The 26,138-nt window shown below is 39.7% G+C and overlaps 1 protein-coding gene across 7 annotated transcripts in view; it reads right to left on the reverse strand.

The window, feature by feature from the left end:
- adam23a (ADAM metallopeptidase domain 23a) overlaps nt 1–25,670 on the reverse strand; it is a 107,962-nt gene extending 82,292 nt beyond the window's left edge. For 2 of the 7 annotated variants that reach the window (XM_088606804.1, XM_088606807.1), the window contains exons 1-3: nt 25,328–25,670; nt 24,329–24,546; nt 12,748–12,827 (exon numbers count right to left, since the gene is read on the reverse strand). In XM_088606804.1, coding sequence (XP_088462930.1) covers nt 12,748–12,827; nt 24,329–24,546; nt 25,328–25,406 — 377 coding nt within the window. In that variant the 5' untranslated portion in view covers nt 25,407–25,670. The remainder of the gene's footprint in view (nt 1–12,747; nt 12,828–24,328; nt 24,547–25,327) is intronic. The other 5 variants (XM_088606808.1, XM_088606803.1, XM_088606806.1 and 2 more) reach the window with 4 other exon arrangements.
- Between the last annotated feature and the right edge of the window lie 468 nt (nt 25,671–26,138).

Below are 26,138 nucleotides of genomic sequence, written 5' to 3' on the forward strand. Positions count from 1 at the left end.
CTCTAGAGAGTTCAGTACACTCTGATAAGAGTGTATAACACTGACCATCCCCACATCTTGAGGCACAATGACACAGGAGAGAAGACCTGCAGTAGTTTGACAGACAAGCATGAAGCCTGAATTCTACCTCACCGACATATACAGTATCGGAGCATGGAGAAAAGTTGATTTTGGAGAAATATAAAAAATGTTGTTATATTCCGGATACAATAATTATTATTATTATTATTATTATTATTATTATTATTATTATTATTATTGCTTACACTTAAAGTATATAGCGCTTTTCTGGACACTCCACTCAAAGCGCTTTACAGGTAATGGGGACTCCCCTCCACCACCACCAATGTGCAGCCCCACCTGGATGATGCGACGGCAGCCATAGTGCGCCAGAACACTCACCACACACCAGCTATCAGTAGGGAGGAGAACAGAGTGATGAAGCCAGTTCATAGATGGGGATTATTAGGAGGCCATGATCGGTAAAGGCCAATGGGAAAACTGTCCAGGACGCCAGGATAACATCCCATCTCTTTTTGAGAAACACCATGGGATTTTTAATGACCACAGAGAGTCAGGACCTCAGTTGTACGTCTCATCCAAAGGATGGTGCCTTTACACAGTATAGTCATGTCATTTGCCAAACAGCTTTATACCATACAGAGCCTACCCGGCAAGCAACGAGCGCAAGCCATCAAAATACTTTTTTCATTGGTCATTTAAGCAATATTTTTCCTACTCTGCCTGTTTAATCTATGTCACAACCCATTCAGTTCATACCTGGATATTAAAGAGGTATTAACCCTCCTGCTAAAATGACTAATATTTAAGATGCTTTTGGAAAAAAACATGAAACATTTGGCTATTACATGAAATACATTCGACGTTTCAGTCCGTTGGAAATGACAAATTCCATCTTACTTATTAAACTGTATCACTCTGTATTAGACCATGCACAGTATATCAGACACAAAGGATGGTTTGTAAAAAATAATGGTACACATGGAAGAGAAAACACTACACAGACAAGATGATTCTTTTTTCTTAATACTTTCAAAATTATCACTCTTTGCAAACAATAATTATAGATTTAGATTTTGTAGCCATGTTGTTCATATGCTATTTTGGCTTGTGTCAAGAAACAGCTGGATGAGACCCTCAGATGAATTAGGTACTAGCAACCAAATGAACTAAGTGAGCCTCTGTATCCTTTCTAATGTTCTTACAAGACAGATTAATTTTAAAACGTTTTCTTGCGATTTAAATGTCAATAACATATGTACAGATTCAGTACACGTCTCTCTTAATTAACCTAAACAAGGACTAAGGCTCTTGGCTCCTCTCTTGAGCCAAGAGACTCCTTAACCCAGCACTTTGCATGTAGCCAGATCTCCAGACATATCAATCAGCTTTATTCATAATTTATTTCACTTTTATTGAAATGGACTCAGGAAGCCACCTTGCTCAGGCCCCCCAAAAAATCAATGGTGATCAACGTAATAGGCTTTTGTACTACAGGTACAACCGCCAGAAAGACTTCAATTAGCGAAGTACACCTATGCGATTTTAAGAATGTGAAAGAGAAACACGCTCTGCCAGATGATTTCAACTAGAAGCACTGAACGACAAAATTAAAATCCATTCAGCTTTGTTACAACCTACTGCCCTATTTCATAAACTGCTAGAATTTTCAGAATAGAACAAAACTTGTGATATAATACAACATTTCCAATATATAAATCAATTTTTACTTATGAACAAGATTTTCTTTACCTAAGTGGAATAAGAAAACTATAGTATAGAATATTATAGTATATAAGACTATATAGTCTTGTAAACTACCTTTACCTCGTGTTCTGGAAAATGATCCGCATCAACAATTTTTTTTGAAGTATCAGACACCATAATCACACATTTTGGCAATGTAATCCAATCCGTATATATTATGTAAAAAAACAGCTGTATCTTATTGTAGACCTCACTTACAGTACAGTATATTGCTGTGCAACTTTCAATATCCTCAATGTCTTCTTCTGTTTCATGTACTTAAAAAAAATCTATTTCTGAATTGGAAATGTGGGGAAATGTATCTCTAATTTGTTAAATGTATCTAGTAACAGGTCATGTTTCCTGTGAAAAGCTCATAGCATCAGTATGGGACAAAGCCAGAGAAAATGAATCTGTTTAGAACTCTACTGCATTGTTTCTAGATATCACTAAAAAAACTGAAACCTCTTGGTCCTATTTTTAGCTCTCAAAATGGCTTGCTGTGTATGCCAATTTAGCATCACTGAAAAACAAAAGGTAAATTCTAGTGAAATGGCACAAAATTAGCTTTTCTATTACAGTTCCAATCACAGATCATTTCACTGCCCTTCTTCATGCCTTTTTCATGCTTTTCAGGATTTCTAATATGAGACTTTATCATACAAGAAGTTAGGGGGTCCCAATTCAAGTCCAAACACTTGCTGGATTTTGGTCCATCTGAAGACGAATTTAAATTACTACACCTTTAAAAGCCTTCATAGTATTTTCAATTTGAGATGGGTTTTTTTTTTCAGTTTGTAAATTTAAACATTTGCCTCTACTAAGAAAGTATCTTGCGAAGGCTCAAACCAAGCAGCTTGTTCGATCAATTAAGGATTTAAGTAAAATGCTTACCAGCAATGAAACCTGAGAGGTGTGGGTCTCCACCATAATAAACTATTCTTTAAAACTAAAGATTTTAAAAGTGCAATCAAAAAGACTTGCATTGTTAAACTATGTTGGTCTATCAAAGCAACTATTGCTTGTTTATAAACATTTGACAACATTTTCTGTTTTATTTTACTACTGCTTTTAAGAGTTTTGCAACCATTCCTTGATTCATTTACAATAATTAATTTCAAAGTATGGAAATTCATATTTAATGCAATAGAATTATCTATGCACTAAAACAGTTGACTCTTAAGTTACTGCTTCAGAGATGCTCTTTCGAATTATAAAGCAGGCTATAATATTCAAGTTTTGATCAATACTGATAAAATCTGCTTTATAAATCTCCTTCTAAAACATTTTCATTTTTTTTGTTGTTGGCACAGCGTCCTTTATATGAGGTTGTCACAGAGTGTCTCGACGGACGGGGTTGTACAATACAATAAGTCAAAAGGAAATTAGTGTAAGTACTGTAGATGCAAAGTAGCACAGAGGAGAGAAAAATAAATCTCCAAGTGTCCAAGGCACGACTGTTTGTCTCATCTCCAGGCGCAAGCTATTTGTATTTGAATGACAGTATATGTGTGGCCATGCTGGGAGAGGTTGTGTGTATTCTGCGAGCATATGCAACTCACAACTGGCAACTCACTAAAGCTCAGCAGGTGTGAGCCTGGTCAGTACCTGGATGGCAGACCTCCTGGGAAAAACTAAGGTTGTTGCTGGAAAATGGTGTTAGTGTGATCAATAGGGAGTGCACTTCAGTATAGTGATGGGAATACTATACTGTAAAAAGGTGCCGTCCTTTGGATGAGACTTAAAACCGAGGTCGTGGCTCTCTGTGGTAATTAAAAATTCCAGGGTGTTTCTCGAAAAAAGTAGGGGTGTAACCCTGGTGTCCTGGCCAAACTTCCCCCTGGCCTTTACCAATCATGGCCTCCTAATAATCCCCATCTCTGGCTTCATCACTCTGTTCTCCTCCCCACTGATAGCTGGTGTGTGGTGAGTGTACTGATGCTGTTCAGCGCACTGTCACATCATCCAGGTGGGGCTACACATTGGTGGTGGTGGAGGGGAGTCCCCATTATCTGTAAAGCGCTTTGAGTGGAGTGTGTGTGAGTATGTAAGTGTAAGGATATTATGAGTAGGATAGTATTTTTATTTGTGTTTATTCTACCTTATTATTATTCCATTGGGGTTAGTGTAGGACAGATGATAGCAGATGTGCACTGTAAGAGGGAGTGGGTGTGTCCTAGTCCCCTGCATTGATCTGATCTAACCTGGATCTGTCCTGGTTCACCTAGGGATTCTCACCAGGTGGAGTCGGTGCTGTGTGAATGCAGGAGCAGCCCAAGTCTTTCTCATGGAGGATGAAGCTCAGGAAGGGCCAGGAGTCAGGGAAAGGGGATGGGACTGCATATCTTCCGTGGATTTCTCCAATTAAAAAAAAAAGTTTGACTGCAGCACTGCACTGTACACCTACAGTGTATTGGTCAAGTCATTTCCTGCATCCATAAAACGCCAAGTGGTGAAGTCTTCGTATGAAGAAGAAACAGCTGCTAAACTGACAAAGAATAGAAAAACTATTCAAAATCAACAGCTCAACACCGAAGAGCAAAATAAGTGTTGCCAAATCGCATCACTGAAAAGTACTTCAAGTCAATGGGAATTTCTGGCATTTTCTTATGATGGATGAAAAAAAATACAGTTTAGAAGCTAGCAAGAAATAAGTTACCTCAACAATTTTCTTAAACCATTGCCCATTTTTGGGGGAACAGGTAAATTTTAAAGGCAAGCATTTAGAAACCACCTGTCTTGCTACTTTCCTTTTGAACTTGATACAACACTGCGGTAAAAAGGCTGAACTGAGCTTGCCTTTTCTGTTACTCTGTGTACTCTTTCAAGTAGGAGCTCTAACCCAGGAACCAGACAGGAAACCGACAATCCGAGAACATAACTGTCTGGACCTCTGATAATGAAATCCTCTTCTCTCATTTACTCCCTATTTTCCTTGTGGGGTTGAGTTCCCAGGTGCCAGAGAATCCATTTCCATATACTGTACTTCTCAGTTATCACTGTAAGAGCTGGGACCATTTGGAAACTCCAGTTTGCGGTGATACTACCCTCAATAGAGATTTATAGAAATGCTTTTGCTTAAGGCACTTTATAGGCAGAGACCCAACTTAAATAAGCAAATAGGATTTTATCCTGAGTTAAGGGAAATTCAGATATATAGTAAGAAACCTGATCACCAAAGGATCCACCACCAATATTTTTGGTCAAAAGCAATCTGGGCATCCCTCTCTTTGATAAGGGAAACTATAATACATAAAGCTTAAAATGGTGATAAAATCTATGTGACTAAAAACTGGAAGCCATGTGCTCTATAGAGCTCGTGGCAAGGAAAACAAGTCAAATTCTAAAAGGGCTGCAATGCTGAAGGTGAAGATGGAGTTAGGCCAACAGGTAGGGAATCATCACTGTCAATCTCAAAAGCATCAAACAAGAAGGAAAGATTCTAAACATAGTCACCCAGCACAAAAGCAGAAAGCCCCCGTCAGCCTATAAACAGAAAACAAATTTTCATGCAAACCAATTAGCCCATTGCTTATGATCAGAATATTTTGACTGGTTCACTCAAGCAAGGCTGTACCTTATTGCTCAAACCCAAATTCATTAAACCTACTGTACGACACATGCCCTACTTCCAAGCTTCTGCTTCTCAGGCTCTTGCTAGTAATCATAGTCGCAATCTGTGTCTGTTTTCCTTCCAGACGTCTCTCCCCAGTGTTTAGACGACAGACATCTATTCTTCAGTCCCGTAACCACCTGCTGGCATCCGCACTGGGTTAAATGTAGCTCCAGAAACTCACTGTCTGTGCCGCATGGCCCTCTGCCGCATCAACACCTCAGCATTAATGTACAATATCTATCTTTTAAGCAGGTCTACTCAATCCTTTGTGGATCCGACTGACGATAAGTCAGTCTATATCAATATAGACTGGTCTCATTCATCAGATCAGGTAGGTTAAGGTGATCCTATCAATAAATGTTCTGTATTCTATACACTTTTATCATCCAAAACTAGGCAGAAAAAGCCAAAATATTGACTTGATTAGTAAATTGCGGTCTCCATCACAGAGAAGTTACTTGTACACATGGAATATCAATCATTTCCTCCACTTTACCATGTTTCCTTTATTGAATCAATCATATTGTATGCTCAATATTTGTGACATACTGCAGCCTGAAGTTATTGGTATTCTGTATTAGTGTGTGTGGGGCTTTCTCGGTTCATTCTATCTCATCCCTGAGTCAGGCTGGGGTCCCTCAAAACCAAACTCTCATCGATAAAATGTCTTTGTTTTATTATTATTGCAAAAAAAAATCATAATTGTACCGTGGGGGTCTGGAACAAGCAGCTCAGCCATGACCTGGAAAATGACACACTGGCTTCTTCCAAAAATGTCCTAGATGAGCTTCTCAGATCATTTAACTACTACAGACTGAATGAGCCAAATGGTCACCTCTTGATTCTAATCATTATTATTTTCCTAGTGTTATAAAGCAGATCTTTGTGTTATAAAGTTATTTATATTCATGGCATATAAAAACTACAAGATCAAGAAAGAAATCTGCATCACCTTTCAACGCACTGAAAACATCACAAAAACAGATCATTCTCCTGTAATTCTGGTATCAAAGGGAACAAGCTAAAATAATATAAAGTAGAAATGTTGCTTTTTTAAGAACATCATTTATCGTCCAAACTTCTTTGTATCATTCACGCGGCATGTATCCAAACATTCCTTTTAATTGGTATACTTCAAGATAAAGTTAAAACTACGATTATTTCAACCTTATAAAATTATGAAAATCTACATTTCTAAAAGCCTGAGGAAAGTTACTTTTGCTGTACGGAACTAGGAAACCCGACAAATGTGTTTCTCAAACCACTTAACCATTATATACCTCTACAGCCTAAATAGGTGCTTCATAGTCAAATTGAATGATTTAATTTATTATATTTGAAGGAAGATATAAGATGTGAAGAAGGGATTAACTGATTCCTTTCTGCACAAGGACTGGACTTCTTGTGACAGAAGACATTCCAGGCTTAGAGTTATGGTAGCAAAGGGGGATAACGGATAAGGATTCCAGGTGCCAGCTAGAAACCCCCCCAAGGAAGGAAACCTAAAACTGACCATTAAAAGTGGTCAAAGTCTGGGAACTGTCCGAACACCGTGACCTCTCCCCATTAGCATGGAAACGAACTAGGTCAGAAGCAGCTGAAATGTGCTATATAAAGCAGATGTTTTGTACCTGTATTTGGAACAATACTTCGGTCTTATTGTTCCTTGCATGCAATAAAACTCATCTGTTTAAACTTCATCTCGGGATCCAGAACATATTTGTCTGTTACAACATATTCAATAAATGTCATTTTCTGGGAGTGCTGCCTGTTTCTTTAGGCTTATTGCTGAGCTGTTTATTTCTGCAGCTCTATGAGGAAGACGGAAAAGTACATTTTTGTTTGTTCTCTGTAAAGGTTAGAATTGATATTCTCACTTTGCATCCGTACCTTCTGTAGAATTAGTCAACAATTCCATTAAAAGAACATGAGAACATGAAAAAGGTGTTCAGGTTACATGAAAGGGGGGCATGTAGGCTCCTAGCAGCGTAAGGATTTAAGTACTTTGGGAGCTACTGTATGACTTAAATCACCTGACCTTCAATCAGGTGGAAAAAAAAATGCTGGCTGTAGACTAATATACCCCTCTGTGCAAAACACTGTCTCCGGTTTTATTTTTGGATCCTAAATTTAATTTTCTCTTTACATTCACTTGGTGAAGCCATTTATCACTTCTCCTACTTGATCTGCTACTGTATGTACTGGGTATGGTGCAATGATCTGCAGTATAGTGGGGATGCTGACACAATGATCTGCTGCATAATACGAATGCTGGCAAAGTGATCTGCTGGCTAGTGGGGATGCTGGCGCAATGATCTGATTAATGGTGAGGATGCTGGCCCAATGATTTGCTGGCTAGTGGGGATGCTGGCCCAATGATCTGCTGTTTAGAGGAGATGCTAACACAATGATCTGCTGTCTAGTGGGGGTGCTGGTGCAAGATAAGATCACTTTATTGGCCATATACAATTTCTTGCATTAGGAATTTGTCTTTTCACATACCCCAACTCGTTCTACATGAGACACACAGACAGGGAGAGAAAAGCTTGGGGTCAGAGTGCAGGGTCAGCCATTTATACAGCACCCCTGGAGCAGTTGGGGTTAAGGGCCTTGCTCAATGGGGTAGGATTCCTCTGTTGGCCACGGGATATGAACCGGCAACCTTCCAGCCACAGGTCCAGATCCTTAGCCACAGAGCCACCACTCTGATGTGCAGTAAGTAAGTCCCCTTCTATGATCCTTTGCAATTTAATTCAGTTTTATTTTTGTAATAGCACTCCTCACAGGTGTCACAGAGTGCTTCCACTGTTATTTACAATAAAAAAAGGAATGAAAAGTGATTTATAATATTCATTTATTTATTTATAATTTATTTACAATAATCATTATTATAATTATACAGTACAGTATATATGTACTATATACATATAGTCACTCTACTTGAAGGTGTCTCCTGCATTAACTTGGTTGATTGCTTTCAGAAATTTCAATTCCTGAATCAAGTCTCCATACAGTACAATCCCCTGTGGTCCAAGATAATTTATTCCAGCTTCTGCGTTCTGGCATTCTCTTCAAACCAAAACATAGTATTGTTGCTTTTCTTTTCCAAGATCAGCAGAACAAAATTCATTGTAGTGCAGTGTAATCACCACGTGTTCTGAGTTCTGACTAATGCTTTGTACAATTTTAGCATGATGTGGCTTATTTAAATTCTACTCTATCATCAATCCAATATCTACAGTGATCCGTTGTGACCTTTGCTATTGCTGTATTTGCAGCTTTTGAAATTCCAAAAACAGTTGTTAGTACATTTCAGGTTAAGATTAGGACTTCAGTTAAGATTAAGACTAGGTAATGTTTAATTTAGAGTTATGGATAATAATGGGGTCAGTTTAGATGTATATTAAACATATACAGTATACAGTAATTAACTATTCTATCTAGAGAAAAGGTCATGACGAATAGAACATTTTTCCCTGATTAATTTGAAACAAATTTTATATATTTTCCATAATATATTTAATGCGGTTAAGAAGCCCGTTCTTTCTATCTCTCCATCAAAGTTTTTAAATATTCACCTCAAAATCATTTTATTTTTTCTTCTTGGTGGTTATTTCAAGATACATTGCTTCAGATATCTGACCGCTACAATAAAAGGTCTATTTTGATAATTGATCAAATTCAACCTAAGAGTAAGATTGGCCCCATTTAATATGCACTGAAAATATTAACCAAAATAAAAGCTTTCAACAAAGCTAAACTTGTAGTCTGTCCTAAAATATATTCATTAGCCAAAGAGGAGAGCTGATATTCATTGATATTTATCATAGAAGGATCTGCATAAAAGTACCAGGGTTTGTCTTGGTTTGTTTCCCTGATGTTTTTTGATAGATGTCCTAAAAGCTGACATTTAACTAGTAAGTTTTTTTGAATGAACCCAAGATTAATTATACAGAACCACCCAGCTCTCAGAAGTATCAGAACTACGGGTCATTGCACAGGATTTCCTGATGAAGTGGTAGCATCCACTTAAGCTTAGCCCTTTCAAAGTCATGAAATGTATTATCTACAACGTGCAAACACAAAGCCTGAACATTGACAATTCGTCACGACTTCAGTGGATAGGAAAAATAAGTCACTAGCACTTTGACTAACAGCAGTGAGGAGTGTCAATTTAAAACAGTAATCACAACAACAGAAATTCTCTGTCTTCCTTCCAATCAGTTCTTAAACACACGACTCCACAAAATTCATAGTGAATTCTAAACCCCTGACTACGTGTCAGTCAATTCACTCCAATGAAACACATCTCAGATATTTTTTTTAGTTTTTCTTTAAGTAATCACCCCTTCAGCTATTCCCTAATTATTTAATAAGTAATAAAGAGGGATTAATATATATGTACCTAGACAGATGTGCTTAAAAAATGTTTTATTACGACACTCTTCCCTCTCAACACTAATACATGCATCTAATATCTAACCTGTTCATTGTAAATTGTGCTGAAAATGTGTTTCTTTTATTGTACTATGGTTCTAAAGCATTACAATTCAAAACTCTGTGCTCCAATAGAGTATTTGGAAATGTTTACCCAAAATTGCTATTATTATTATTATTATTATTAAGGGATGACTTCTAAGGGATTCATTCTGATGAGCACTCATTACATGAGAGGGATATGCAACCAAATACTAACTTTACACTAGTTTAATTTACTTTAATTTGTCCCAATACTTATACTGACCTAAAATTTGAGATCAAACACAAAGGATCAACTGCAACAGACTAAAAGCAGCATACTAACTGCAATTCAGCCCATGGTTAGCATGCAGCCCTGTGCTAAACTTGTGCACCTTAGTCTGCAGTTCTATACTGAACCTGAGCTTGACTGCAACGAACCCAAAGTACCAGCTTCTGCGCTCTAGAGGTAACTAAATTAGGAGACTGACTTAAACCACCTCTTCATATGACTTAAACCACCTCTTCACCTCTTGATAATTTAGTAGTGTACTAAGCGGAACACTGGATCATGTTAGAATGTTTCCAAATATGGTGGCAATACAATTGTCATTACATAATTAATTTATGCATCCATTGTTTATAAAATTCTGGTAATATATCATTAAAATTGCTTCAATAAACCACCCCACCTCCTCTCTGCAGTTCGTGCTAATTAGAACAACAAAGCTCAGCCCTTTGCATCGTACTAAGCACAAGTTCGGCGTGTCTCCAACTTTGTTCCGCAAGTTTTTTTCATTGTAATCAACCTCAGACCTAGCGATGATCTCCAGATAGTACCATAACTAGTCTGTACCTTCTGCCCGCAATTGACCCAGAAACATTCTAGCATGTTTACAATGTACTGTATGCACAGGAATATCCAGAAATAAACGCTGACATTATGTACTTTAGCCTTATTTATCTTTTGATCCTAAATAAATCCTTTGTATCCTTTGGACTCTGCTTCATCCGGCCAGCCTTCCTGCCCCTGCCCTGCCCCTGCCCTGCCCTTTCCTGCCCTTTCCTGCCCTTGACCTGCCCTTGACCTGCCCTTGACCTGCCCCTGTCCTTGTCCTGTCCTTTCCTGCCCTTGACGTGCCCCTGTCCTGATCTTTCCTGCCCCTGTCCTGCTCTGCCCTGTCCTGCCCTGTCTTATCCTGTCTTATCCTGTCCTGCCTTGACCTGCCCTTGTCCTACCCCTATCCTGCCCTTCACCTGCCCTTGACCTGCCCCTGCCCATGTCCTGCCCCTGTCCTGTCCTACCCTTGTCCTGCCTTTGACCTGCCCTTGTCCTGTCCTGCCCTTGCCCTGTCCAACCCTGTCCTGCCTTTGACCTGCCCCTGTCCTGCCCCTGTCCTGCTCCTGTCCTGCCCCTGTCCTGCCCCTGTCCTGCCCCTGACTTGGACTTCACTAGGCATATCGTTCGGCCCGGTTCCTGGCACCCCTTCCTGGTTCACCCTGCAAGCGCACTTGGATGGGTCTCTGGAGGAGACCTCCCCCCCCACCCTCCTGAACCTGGAGCGCCAGGACCAGTTCCAGACCCACCAGCCCTGCCCTGTCCCTGTCCCTGGTTTCCCATCCTGCTCTTGGCTCAGTGAAGCAGAGTCCCTTCGGGACAGTGCTGGACACTACCCCTGGAAGGCAAACGCCCTTGCTCTTGGGCGCAGAACACCTCCTAACCCACTCCTGGCTCTCTGGTGGGCAGTGTGGCGTAACAAATGAATGATGTTGATTATATCAGGAAATCCCACTGAGATTCTGTGATTCTGTGAACTGATAACCATCCTGTGCAGTCTGTACATTCTGCTGACTGCTGGTCAGCCTGTCTGATATAGAAAGATCTGTAACTGGCAGTCTGTGCATATAATAACTCTCACTGGATACTACTAGATTTAATATATAGAGAAATACTAGACTATAAACAAACTTGTATTGGAGAGAGTGCAGGATTTGCATATTTCCTAAGACAGTCTCCTGCTTTCATTACCCTTTGTCATCCTATCAGCTGATAAATCTTGCAATTCTATTAATATTCATTTTTTTATTTGGGGGGAAAAATATTCAGTTGATAAAGATCACCGATTCTTCACTGCACTGAACTGGATGGCTTATTTTGGTATCAGATGTGATTCTGATTGATAGAGATTTGTGGCCTAGCAGAACTGAAGATTTAAAGGCTTAGCCTATCTCTGAAATTGCTTTCTGAAGTATGTTAAAGTCTTCCAAATTGATAGTGAAACATTGAAATATAGAAATAGAAACATAGAAATATCCTTGGTTATTTTTGTTAATTTCATGCTTAAGTAATAATTTTTTTTTTAATTTTATGATTTTAATTGTCCATCAATGTCAGAAACAGTCTGTAATGCCACAGGTAAAAACAGTCAGGAATTTTTTCCAACAAAGTTAACAGTAAACTGGGATGAAAACGTCTTCCTTAGGCAACAAAGCAGTCTTTTTACCTAGGTTCTCCGTGTGGGTTTTAGGTAGGCCTGATCTTTATACCTATTTTATATATTTGATCACAACTTCACAGCTCACACTGGTTTAACCATATTGAGACACTGGTTAGGAGTTTTTGAATTCTATTTTTTTCTGAAGAAACGAACACCACAAATTTACTAACCCCCCTAATTTCCATCATCAACCTGTTGTCTTCCATCCAAGTTCTAACCAGACTCAGCCTTGTGTAGGTTGATAAGGTTTCAAGGTCGTGCGGCTTACAATTAAATGCATGTTCCACTATCTGTGTGGAAAAATGTGTGCTTTCCTTCCCAGAAGGAACCATTATGTTAGTTTAGGACTGTACTATTGTGTTCCCATTTTCTCATAGTAGCAATTGGAAAAGCATGCCAAGTACTCACTTGTTTAACGAGAGGTCAAGGATGAATCTGGAGCCAAACGCCTCAAGTTGAAAACTTGCTTGGGCCAGATGAACATTCTGCTTAAAAAAAAACAGCAACAACATTATTAAAGTGTGCACAATGCAGCACAATGACTAGAGAGTCCCCTTTTCAAAGAATTCAAAAGAAGTTACTGTTTAAATCAACGAAACTTTAAGTCCACATAAGTTATAGTCTCGTTAACAAGGTTTGTAATATTGACAAGGTCTTCTTGTTTCTTTTCTCAGATAATAAAAAACATTTTGCAACATATTAACAAAAATTCCCCGTTTCCCCGTTTAGCAGTCAAATACCGTAAATTTCGGTATTTGGAAAAGCGGTCTGTCCTTCACCTTCCTGATAATAATCTCACTTCTGAGGTCTGCCAGATATTTTTTGTTACACTGCCTTCCCAGAGGTTCCTACATTCCTACATTACATGACTAATTTGAAAAATAAAATCATCATTAAAAGAGACAGACATAATACAGCACTTGTCATGAACCCAGATAGTGAAGTATCAACTTTTGACTTTCTGTCAGAGAGTCTGGGTTCTCCTATTCTTCCGGAATGTCCAAACGCTAGGGCTCAATTGTACCAAAACTTCCATGGTTGTATGGATTTGATTTTGGCCACATGGCTACGACCCCTGTGATGTGTCAGGTGCTTGCAGTTTTATCAATAGAGCTGCTTCTCTCCACTTTTCAACACATTAGCTATGATGGGGCTAGAGGCTTGCTATGTGAAAAAATAGAATGTTTTTCACATTTGTTGCACGTTTCAGTTTCACCTTGCATTTTAGAGGGTGTGTGTAACTTGTTTGCCTCTCTCATGTGATAGTAAAAGAGTTCTAGCATACAGTCCTTATTTATATTGTAACGCTCTCAGGTTCACGGTGGGTATATGCCCTCGCCACTGCCACCTCGGGTCAGTCCCCCACCATCGGGAACTCGAACCCGGGCCTCTGGCGTCACTCAACAGGGACCCAGCCAGTTGAGCCAAAGGGAAATCTCCTCTCAGCCCGACAGCTGCGGTCCCTGCTATTCACAGGGAAGGGCTGTGACATCACCGCACTGGTAAGCCAGCTCTCACAACCAATGGTGGCCATACACATTACTGTACACTCTCCCCCGCTTAATTTGCTGTCCTCAGCGAAGGACTATCCCATCCCACTACTGACACCAATGTAACACTCTCAGGTTCACGTGGGTATGAGCCCTCGCTGCTGCCACCTCAGGTCAGCCCCCCCACCCTCAGGGACTCGAACCCAGGCCTCCGGCATCACTCAACAGGGACCCAGCCACTTGAGCCAAAGGGAGATCTCCCCTCAGCCCGACAGCTGCGGTCCCTGCTATTCACAGGGAAGGGCGGTGACGTCATCATGATGGTAAGCCGGCTCACACAACCTGCAATGGTGGCCGTATGCATTACAATATTTATCTTATTTATAGCTGAAGAAGAATTGCCAATTCTGAAATGGAAGCATAAAATGAGAGTTGGACATTTTACATTATATGAACTAAATGAGGATCCCCAAAACATACTGTGTCCAGCCTCCACTGCCTCGTTTTTAACACAAGAGAGAATGAATCCTTCACTCATACTCAGTAAAATAAAACAAAGACCGACAGCTGTGTTATTATAATTCAAATGCAGTATTCAGAGAGGTTATTTCTGTCACCAATCTGTAAACACACCAGGCTTTAGGGTTAATTGCTGGAGGATAAATAATCATGATGTTGACTGCATAAATTGTACTGTCTTTGGAATGTCGGCAGCAAAGCAATGATAATGTAACTTTAGCATGTCCTTGCGAGAGTCACTGTGACACACTTGTTTCTACATTATTCAGGCTGAACATGTGCAAAGGTTGTACAAGGGCACAAACACACACATATTCACACCAGGGATATTCTTCCCAGAAGCCAATTAACCTTTCGCATGTTTTTCCACTGTGGGACGAAAATGGAGCATCTGGGAGAAACCTACACAAACACAGGGAGATCATACAAACTCCACACAGATAGTCCTAAACTTATCCCCGGGCCCCAACACTGTAAGGTAGTGCACTCGACATATCACACCTGAAGAAGGCTCCACAGCCAAAACGTTGTGTTTTCTTTCTTCTCTTTTCAGCAGGGAATAAACCTATTACTTGTTCCTTTGCAGACTACGCATGCTGAAGCAGCTACCCACCTGAACTATATTCTAATTATTTTTTCTTTCGGTTTCCCTGACATTTGATTTCTTGCACCAATAGGAACACAGTTTGGGCATTCAAGTTTTAATTAAAGAAAAAAACAATGGATTAGAGCCAATTTCCCTAAACATTCCAGAACACAAAGAGTTGAAAAAAAAGTGAAAAGAAAGTTTTGTTACATTGAGGGGAAATTTGACATTTTTACTGTGTAGTATTAAAATTTGTCATTCGGATTATAAGATAAATATGGTAAAAATACAGAATATTTTCTGGATATTTTTTGTACATACATGTTTCAGGTCAGTATAAGTACTGGGACAAATTAACTTAAAATCAATTAAAATGAGCGTAACATTAGTGTCTGGATGCCTGCCTCTTTTATGCAAAGACTGCTTTAAGTCTGCAACCCATTAACATTACCAGACTTTTGATATGTTGCTTTGAGATTGCTTAACTTCCACCAATTTAAGTTGTGAGATTTTCAGACTTTAGTTTCCTCTTCAACAAGTAAAATGCACACGCAACACGATTCCTGATGAGCTCCTTGGTTAAGCGTATAGTATGTTTGTTTTCATTGTCCTGCTGCAAGGTGAACTGCCAAGTAATGAATCTGAAGGCTTTTTTGGGGGGGACAAGGGCAGACAAGACGTTTTTGTTCTAAAATCAATTAACCTGATAAAAAATGTAGAATATGTATTTCCATCCTTTGCTCTCTTTGCTCACGTTTTTGCTCATGTTCTCAGTGTGCGCAATGAGTCACTTTATTCCACACGCCTTGTAAAATGTGCCACAAGTCTATTTTCTTGGATTCCTCTTAACGTTTCTGACACAAGTCTCATCTGGTTCATGTCATGTCTCTTGGGTAGCTATTCGAATACTTATAGCACTGCAGTTTTCACCTTGATTTGACGATATTAGCAGTTTCGGATCAACCCAGTGTGGTAGTTTATGAAGAACAGAAGAGGTAATTCAGCATGTCCTTTAACTCGTGATGTGCGTAAACTACACTCTTCACATAGCCAAGGGAGGGCTTGTCATCTGACGACAACCAACCACAGCTCCTGGACAGTGTTGCTTTTGCAAACAACAGTTCTGTGCAGAGTAAGCAGGAAGAAATGGGCGTTCAGCATTTTCTGCTGCTGCTGGCCCTGTTGTTGAAGCAGAGGCCAGGAAAGTACTGTACAGGCAGGAGGAGACCACCAAACTCTCAACAAAAAGTTCTCTGAACTCTCACTGCTACCCATTATTTCCTGAAAGACAATCAGATCTTGGGTTTACAGAATCCCAGTGCCAGTTTGCACAAGTTTTAAAAGTCTTGGGCTGTTTCCGGGTTGTTTTAAGCCACTACGGACAGGTTATTTTTCTTTCCTAACAAAATGTCTTAATTATCCTGAGTCTTATAAGAGACTAACCTGCTTTCACCACACACAATTCCTTCACAGAAGTAATGTCAGAATTTTATTTCTGGAATCCTTAATTGGTATTGCATGTAGAAGCAGTAGCTCTGATCACACAGTAATGAGACCGTAACTTAGAACCAGGAGAAGCCTGCTGATAAAATTGGCTCGCAGAGCCAAATCCACAAACACATCAAAACCGGGACTATAAGAACCTGCACTCTTCACTTTTCCACTTTTCACTGCAAAAAGAGATGAGAGAAAGAGCAGTATACCCATTTCCTCTCTTTCTGTTTCTTTGTATTCGCTACGACTGCAATCCAAAGATTGCGTGACTCTCTTTCAACAGTGAAATTTCATCAAGAAGTATGGAAACGAAGCCAGTTATTACAGCGTGGTGCTCTGAAGCTACTGATATACTGCGAGGTGCTGAAAGTTGGCGAAAATGTTCAAAAACTGCTCTTCAAGATGTGAGACAGCCTCTAAGCCAGATTCGAGTGACACATGGATGGCAGCACTAGTATGAATTCAGCTTTCCAGTGACACCTAAGATCCACTGCTGCTATCCTGAATCCCCAAGGTGACCTTCTGCAGCAGTGAGTGTTGCTGTGGTATGCTCAGTTTAAAATCAGTGCCCATTCCAAAAGCTTGATGTAAGGACTGGATAATGACGAGTGATTCTACATCTGAAAGACAGGAATGAGTAATACATAGGAAAAGAGGTGGAGTGATAGTGTTGTCTAAGAGAAACCACTTCAACCACATGTTAATAACTAAAGTAAACAGTAGGAGAGACGTTGGAAATCTGACCGCTGCCAAATGCCTGAAGGGTCAGGAAGGAACATCTTTCCAATGCAAACTGCCTTAATTCAGACTAAAGCTAATACAAGCTGGCAAATTTTCAACTCTTCTCATCCCCCTATGTTGTATATGTTTCAGTTCCACTAAGAATAACATAGTAAAACAAACAAATCTGGAAAATGAGAACAGAGAAATAAACATTGTCATTAATGACCTTGTTATTATTATAATTGGTTCTTTAAAATGTAATTAAGGAGGTAATGAGTGAAATCCCTACAGATGAAATATTTTGCTCAAACCAGATTTCAATATTTTACACAGTTTCTGACCACAGTTTTGAGGTTTTAATAATGATTGCTTCTTTCTAGGAAGCAATTTTCATCCCACAGGATTTTGCAGAGGTGCAGAGCAGATCAGGGAAATTATGTGACCAGCTTTGGTAAGGTGAAATTTATAGAGGAAGGATTTTATGGGCACAGCAGCAAGTACTGGCAGTGCTGGGGCCCCGGGTTCAATTCCAAACCAGGGGAGCTGTCCGTGTGGAGTACGCATGTTCTCGTCAGGTTTGCGTGTATTTCCTCCCACAGTCCAAAGTCATACTAGTAGGTTAATTGCCCCTGGTGTGAGTATGTGCACGTCTGCTGTGTGATGGACTGGTGTACCATCCAGGGCGTACCTTGCCTTGCACCTACTGCTTGTGAAGCTTGCCCCCATCAACCAGTACTGAATAAAGCATTAGAAATTGATGGATTTTACAGTCCTAAAGTAGAATTTCTCAGTTAATGACACAGAAACCTTCATTTAGTGTCTCATCAGAAGGACAGCACCTCTTAGGACTAGGATTTTGATACATTCAGTCATCCCCCAGACGGGGGCTTTGCACCACTAGCTCTTCAGCCAAGCACAGACACCAGATGTCTGAACCTGTGGTTCCCTCTTGTACCGAGCAGGATCACCATAGCAACAACACATCACCAGAGGGGTACAACAAACCTGTCTCCCAACATTCTGATCCCAGTTCCTGTTATTAGTCAGTAAACAATCCAATGCTTTGGTGATTTCTGCTTCACAATGATAAGAACAGCCAAAATCGAAGGATTTGCCTCCTGTCAGCGTACTGGGGCATTAAACTCAGCTCCAGAGGAAAGAGTGCCACCTGGTGGTCTACCAACACCACTTACCGCAGCAGCCTGGTTTTTTCCTGAAGATCAGCCTGGCTTGGTTTCTGAAATCTGGGCACATTTTCTATATAGCGATACTATCACCATGAGTTTGAAGTCCCAATCAAAACAAAGGAAAACAAACAAATAGCAGACACCAGCAATTTTTTCAGAAATTTTCCATTCCCGCAACACACCCTGAAACTTTCCCTCAAAAGCAACCACACTCTTGTTTGTCTGGAGATTGTTAACGTACAGTAAGTGCTAAAACATAGTTTATGTCATAATAATTTACAACCTTTAACGTGCTTTATAGTAGTTCAATTACTTTCTGAACTTTTTTTTTGTAAAGTTATCTTCTAAGCATTAAGAAGTTTGTAATTCACAAAATAAGAGTTTGAAATATAAATTCTACAAACTCACTTTCAAACTTTCATTTCCCAAGTGTTATTGAATACAGTAAAATAGGGAATAGAGTCGTTAGGGAGCCATCCTGGCAAGCAACAGACACAGGGCAGGGTACACTCTGGATAGGACGCCAGTCCATCACAGGGTAGACAAGACAGACAAACACAAACACCCGCTCACATCAGGGCCAGTTTTTTCAAGCAGACCTGGGGAGAACATACAAACTCCACACAGACAGCACCCCTTTAGACACCCTTAAGATTACTCCTTTCTGCTTTACACACCAAGAGCACAGTTTGCGAGGAACATCACAGTGCTTAAGAGAAGCAAAATTCACCAACAAATTCAATTTATTAATCACCTCATGGGTCAGAACCTAAACAGCAGCTGAAGCCGAGGAACAAAAAGCAAAATGTCTACACTGACACTGAAAGTTAGGAAGGACAGAGACCATGAGCCTTTTTTTATACAGTTTCTTCATTCCTTTAAACTAAGGTTACAACGCTAAAAAGTCACATTAGTCTACTGTTTGTAGTGTTCTATATATTAAAATGCCTTGGGCAAAAAAAGTGAATACAGTATTTAGTCACAGGGGTACTAGAAGATCAGATTAATTTTTCAGAGCCATAAAGTAAGCTCTTCCCCTTCACAAATGTTTTAGCAATCTGAGTCACCCCCGGATACAGATTCTTATCCCTATAAATACCAGAAAATTATATTTGATATAACCATACGCTATTTTTGATTTGTTCTATTTAGGAAGGAGGGGTTGCTACTCTTGGAACTGCAGGAGAGCACTTCGTGTGACCTGTGACATGAACGTCACATGAACGGGATTAGAAGTAATCAAACTACATGAAGTTTGAGCTCATACGGGCAGGGTCCTTCAAAAGCCACTTTAATTTATGGTAACCAACACACTGATAACAAAAACGCAATGCAAATGCAATAACCTATTAATCTATAAAAAGAAATATCCTATTTATAGGAACTTAAAAAAACTTTATTAAAATGCATAAAAATAATGAATAAAAACACTATACTTTAAAAAATATACCTGTATTAAAACTTGACCGTATGGAAGTGGATCATCCAGCTCTTTACATATAGTATAGTTAGTGGGCTTAAAAACATTTAGCTGTGCATGTTGTTTTAGTTTAATTTAACACTTGGACAACTTTACTGATCTCCACTTGACCTTCCTGTTTCAAAGAAACCTGTGATTCGACAATACTGCTTTCAAAGGTTTATGGTTCTGTTATCCACGTTACATGAGTAAATGAGTTAAATATAAATATCTGAGGACAGTTGTAGAGTACTTAAAATTTGAAAAATCAAGCATCTGTCATAAAACCAGGAATATACTGTAATGTCTATACTATATTATAATGTATATATAGACTAAGTTTATAAGTACCGTAATGTTTACATGAGAACAAAACTGTTTTTCCTTACTAGAATTTGTAAAATTTCCATGGAAGAGGAATGTCAGGTTTACCTTTATCTGACACACGAGAGAGCTTATTCATGAAAATAGCACTTAAACTTTCATCCTTGGAATTCATTCTTAAAATGCAAAATACTAAGGCTTTCTCTCCACACCGAAACATGGAAACTGTCTTAAACCTATGAATAAACTTCTTCGTTGCATATACTTTTATGTGATTTTAAAGGGTAGTTTAGGATATTTCTCTACTCGAAATGAAGAGTCCACGTCCTGAAATCAAAGGGACAGACAATGAAGACAAGCCTTCGAATCTGAGTTGGACTGCTTCATTTGGCAACTATTAAAAAGACTGAAATTAAACATATCCTAACATGACTAGGGCAGCACTATTAATTGCTGCTTTCTAGAGCAGGGACCCTGGGTTCAATTCCTGGGGTGCGTTTACATATTCTTCTCATGTTCATGTAGGTTTCCTGTTGGTGCTCTGGTCTCCTCTCACAGTCCAAAGACATGCTGGGTGGTTAATTGGCTTCTGGGAAAAGTGGCCCCTGGTGTGAGTGTGTTTGTGTCTGTGTGTGTGATGGACTGGCGTCCGTTCCAAGTTCTGTTCATTCCAGCACCCAATATTTCACAGGATAGGCTCCAGGCCCGACCTGGATTGGTGGTTATTGTTAGTGATGTGATGATGATATTACTAAAACACACATGGAAGCTGTAGATTAAATGCACTTCTGGGCCAGTGCTTTAGCTCAACCTGCATTAGCGAGCCAGTTTAAAGCAAGAACGATATCCACACACCACAGTATGCTCCCAACTACAGTCTTACTAATCCCCTTTCTCTGTTAGTATCTCTCTCTCTCTCACTCGTCACATTTCGTCACAGACTTGTCAGAGCAGTGAGGATCAAAGATCTCTCGAAGCCGAGTTTCCCATTTTATCCTTGATTACATTGACCTTTCTGTCCGTGTCCTTTAATAGGGCTTCCACAACACTTAATCCAAAAAGACTTCGGAAGCCAAGGTTATAATAAAATAAAGACTGCACTTTGCACGAGCGCTCAATGACCATACGGGTTCATTTTCAGAGCCTCTCCAAGCATGTACAGATTCCAGATTTTCACACTTCTCCTGGAACCCAAGCCCAGATTTCCATTCATCTTGACACGTTTTCTTATCTATTTTCATGTGATTTTTCTTTTGCCATTTGCGTTGTATGCCAGCCTCTTTTCTGTCTCTCTATCACACCCAAAGAGGGCCGAAAAATTGTTTTTCACCCCAGCTGGTTCCTTTGCAGCCTGCACATAGATTTCTCTCTTCCTACTACTGTTGAACGTCTCCCTCTGAGAATGCAACACAGTGCTTTTACTTTTTCCCTTCCTTCTCTGGTGTTTTTGATGGTTATGACACATTTTAACTGTTCTTTGTTCTATGATCGTAAAATCTTTTGATTCCCACAGTCCGGTCTCGTAAAGAACAAGCGTAAAAACCATTCTTATAACTTCAATGAGAATATTCAAGCTCCTGTTCCATTATTGTTAAGCCATTCCTCACCAAATCTAATAACCATCCACTTATCCGTTTTTAAAACCTTTTTATCGACAGCAGGGGTTCTTGGGACACCAGAGACTAACGAGGCAGGCAACAGGCAGGTTACACCCTGGACAGGACGCCAGTCCATCACAGAGCAGACACACAGGAACACACTCGCACCAGGGCCAGTTTTACAGAAGCCGGTATTTGGACTATGAGAGGACAGGATAGCCAGCGGAAACTCATGGAAACACAGGGAGAACACACAAACTCCACACAGACAGCACCCCAGGAATTGAACCCGGGATCCCAGTGCTGCAAGGCAAAAGTACTACCCACTGTGCCACCATGCTTTCCATAACACCTCCTGTCAATGGCTAATATTCCCTAAGGCACCATGGAGTAACCAAATAACCCAAATCATATAATACTCATATCATAACACCAATCTGGCCTGAAAAATCTAGCTCACCAAATACACCAGATTAGGTATACAATTCTAGGAAAAATGATCAAAAACATCCACATGTGAATGTTTCCAGGGAGATCCATGCCTCTTTTTCACTCATCTACTGTACCTTCCATAATGAGATTAACTTTCATCTGCTCAGGTATTTTTTAAAAAGTGGTAACAGGTTTCAAAGTCTATCGACGATTAAGAAAAGATTAATGAAGTCATTGAGCATCAAGGCCTCTAAACAGGAAAATAAACCTAGCAACACTTATCATAGTGCATTAGTGCCCCATGACATCCTTCATTTTTCTATTTATAAACTTCTGCATTTCCTATGACATTGATCTGCCATAATAAAATTTTCTATATGACATGTTTGTTCAGTACACAGATTTTTAAATAGGTCATACCATGTCAACTGGAGCACAGTTCCCAGTTTCAGATTTTCTTGAAAACAATGTTATTATTGACATTTTGAATGGAAACATTTAAGGTACCCTTAGAATTTTGTTTAAATGTCCCTCCAAAACACAGCCTCCACAGAGCCGTTTGTTCTGAAGCTGTGGGATTTTACAGTCAGTGCTTTATAACTGAGCTTTACTATGGTGTTGAAATTGAAAGCTTAAGTGAGTCCCGATTAGTTTATAATGAGGGGAATTTTGCTACACTGAATAAATATTTCAGGACTAGAAATAACGAGAACAAATCGTTTTGGTTACATTTAATTTCAAATGCATGAGGCCAAAAATAAAATTAAAAAAATGAATATAAAATCGGTCACCCTGGAGAAATGACTATTTCGTCCACACAATATAACTTTTCAAAATAAATTCGCTTATTTAGGGTAACAGGGAAAATTGCAGGAATGCACAAACCTTCAGCAGCTAAAGTGGGATTTCATAATAGGCCAGTATTACCATTTTCTAAGATGTTTTAAAAATTACACAGCAACACAAAAATCCGTTACACTATATGTTTCGATGTTTTAGGTCTCACGCTAAAAGTTTGAAACTATAGTCATGCCACAGTTCTGAAAACAGCTGGGTTAAAAGAAAAAGGTGCATTCACAGTCGATAAACACGTGTGTCAGACAAAAAACATGTCCCAATGGCTTCATGTTTGGTCTGTAACAAAGCAATGGTCTCGATCAGAGTTCTGTTCCAGCTAACATGGGACACCTTCGCTTTTAGCTAATTAGTTAATTACAAATTACAGTTTTCTTGGTTAAACATCAGGCACAGGACATTTTAGACAACAGATTATGACGATGCTCAAATCCTGCCAGCAGTGTCACAAGGCTTTCAATATCTAACATATAGGACATCTATATATCCTATACAGTATGTATAGGACATGTATGCAGTTAGGAGGACAGTTTGAGAATTAATAGCATACAAGAGTGCAGGCCTTCTCTTCTATTTTGTACAGTGGACAATAACTACAACAGGCAACAGTGGCGCAGAGTATTCAAATAATATGAAGCTAAACCTTTATTTGCTTTTGTGAAAAGGATGTGAATGTTTCAAGGAACTAGTGCTGAGAGATTTTACCCCTAAAAAGAGCTTATCATTCAGGGCTTTGTCCAACCTGTCTCCCAGGTACCTGTATCTGCCAAGTGAGGCTCCTGGTAACCACAAGCCTGCGCTTGGGTAAGCAGCTATTGAAGATGGATGGGTGTTATACTCAAACGCAAGGCGTCAGGCAAACGATTAATAAAGAGTTCTGTTACTTCTTCCTCTCATGATCGCAAACACACCACAATGTTGCTGTGAAAAATACAGTGGATCTCTTGTCTTGCTCCCCCAAATCTCACACACAGTCCCCCCAAAAACTGGTACTGTGAATAAAGTGCATTAAAAGTAATACTCTCCCCTCCCCCCCATCAGACCTCTTTCTCATATGGAGGCACGGGAATGAATGACAACACTGCAGTATTTTCTCAAGTACAGCGTTACATTTTCAACAGGCCAGCCCCAAGCCTCAAAGCTGGCCTCGACATCACTGCTGCATTCCATTACTAGTTTAAAAACACGTTACTCAGTATGCGTGAAATGGGTGTGCATATAAAGTATTTAGACAGATTTTTTTTTCCCTCCGCAATACACCCTGGAGTTCACAGCGCATTCCAATTATCCAGAAACTCCGCAGTATTGAAGTATAGACTTACCTGGCTCTGTTTAAGCTGGTTTCTGGCCCGGGTGTCAAGGTCGTGGTATGTGCTCTCCGAATCCTCGTTCAGGTAGTATATGAGTCGGGAAGGGTACGTGATTTCCACTTCACCTGAATGATGGGTCCTATTGACGCTGTTAGGGACGCCTGCGCCGTCTGCCTCCGGTGTGTTCCCCACTGCGTCCCAAACTGAGTCATTTTCTCTCCAGGATGAAACTAATGCAAAATAAACCGTGTTGGTTACGTCCTACATCCAATATTGAAGCAAACTAGACTCTTACTGCCGATAAGTAGGTATACGTGATGAGAAAAAGAAGTTATTTTGTAGTTATATAGGTATTTTATTGTACCATTGCGATCGTTTTGTCCATAAAAAACAGCCAAAGTGTCGAATTTGTAAATTCCTATGATTTCTATCGTAGAACGCGCTATTTCTGTGTGTATACAATTTGTTTTATATATGTATGATAAATACCGAGTCGTTTTATCATTTCGATCCGTATTACGGCACTCTACCTGAATTCTAGAAATTGCTGCTTATGAATATATGCATTTATTTCAGCCATTGAGCTCTGCTCAATCCATCTTTCATCTGGTCTTTCAATGTTTTAACTAAAACCTTTATAATGTGTAATGTATAATGTAATTTGATCTCATCTCAACATGCATGTGTCGGCCTTATTAATACGTTATATTGCAAGACTAGTTGTAACATTGCTTTCTAAAGTCAAAGGTGTACTCACCAGAAATCTTCACACAGTTCAGTCCATTACAATTAAAAACGATGTACAACTCTTCAGTTCCTATTTTATCAATCTCTGCATTATAAATTATAAATTCGAGAAGATTCATTTCTCTAGAATGCCTCTATATCAATAATTTAATTTATTTCTAGTAGGAAATCAAACTGAAAACAATTTACCATCTGTGTCTTCTTCAGTGTGGATAACTGGCATGCATTCGTAAAAAAAAAAAAGCGCTTTAATATCATACATACCAGTCGATGCAAAACTGAATGGTTGGACCCAAGAGAAAACGATGCTGGCACACAGATTTTGAAGATGTATCAAATGCATGATTCATATTTGAATTGTAAAAAAAAAAATCTCAGTTTTTTAACACGTCAATGCGGTGAAGAGCTTCTGGTCCATCTTTCTGGGGAAAGGTGTTTTTTTCATGTGGTGGTCATCGTTATATCATGCAGAAGGGGGGAAAAAACAGCATCCTTGTTGCAGTGTTCAGAGGGATGCTTTGGAAGGCGGTGGCTACGAGCAGAATTGATGAGGCAGTTCCTGCTGCTGCAAACGCGCAAGTGCTGTGCTGTTGGAGTCTCTGCTACACCACCCCACACCCGCCCCCTTCTCCAGGCAAGAGACGCTCGGTCATGTGAATTGCGGGAGTGCAGGGTTTCTAGTGTGGATGTGAAGGAGCCTGTCAGGCTCCGAGTTCATATAAAAGCCCGGTATGTGTGTTGACACTGACCAGAATGTTTTTTTTTTTACCATGTCGTGAGACGGTAACCGGAGTAGCCTGTGACTTTGCCGTCTGATAATGTTGTCCAACGACGCATCAGCACTCCGGCGCAAATTTACACCTCCGTGCACATGAGTGATACAGACAGGGATAAAAAAAAAGTAGCTAAGCAAATTGTGTTATGACCATCTCTGTTTGTGTTTGAAACATGTCCACTGGGGCACCAGTGACCAAGTCTGTTCATGCGCTCACATAAGGGCACTTAATGAGAAATGCAGGTGGTGAACTACATTATGCTGATAGATATCTACTTCAGCTTATGTAGATTTTAAAAT

Source organism: Lepisosteus platostomus, chromosome 14, assembly GCF_059453375.1.
Source record: "Lepisosteus platostomus isolate fLepPlt1 chromosome 14, fLepPlt1.hap1, whole genome shotgun sequence".
NCBI classification, from domain to species: Eukaryota; Metazoa; Chordata; class Actinopteri; order Semionotiformes; family Lepisosteidae; genus Lepisosteus; species Lepisosteus platostomus.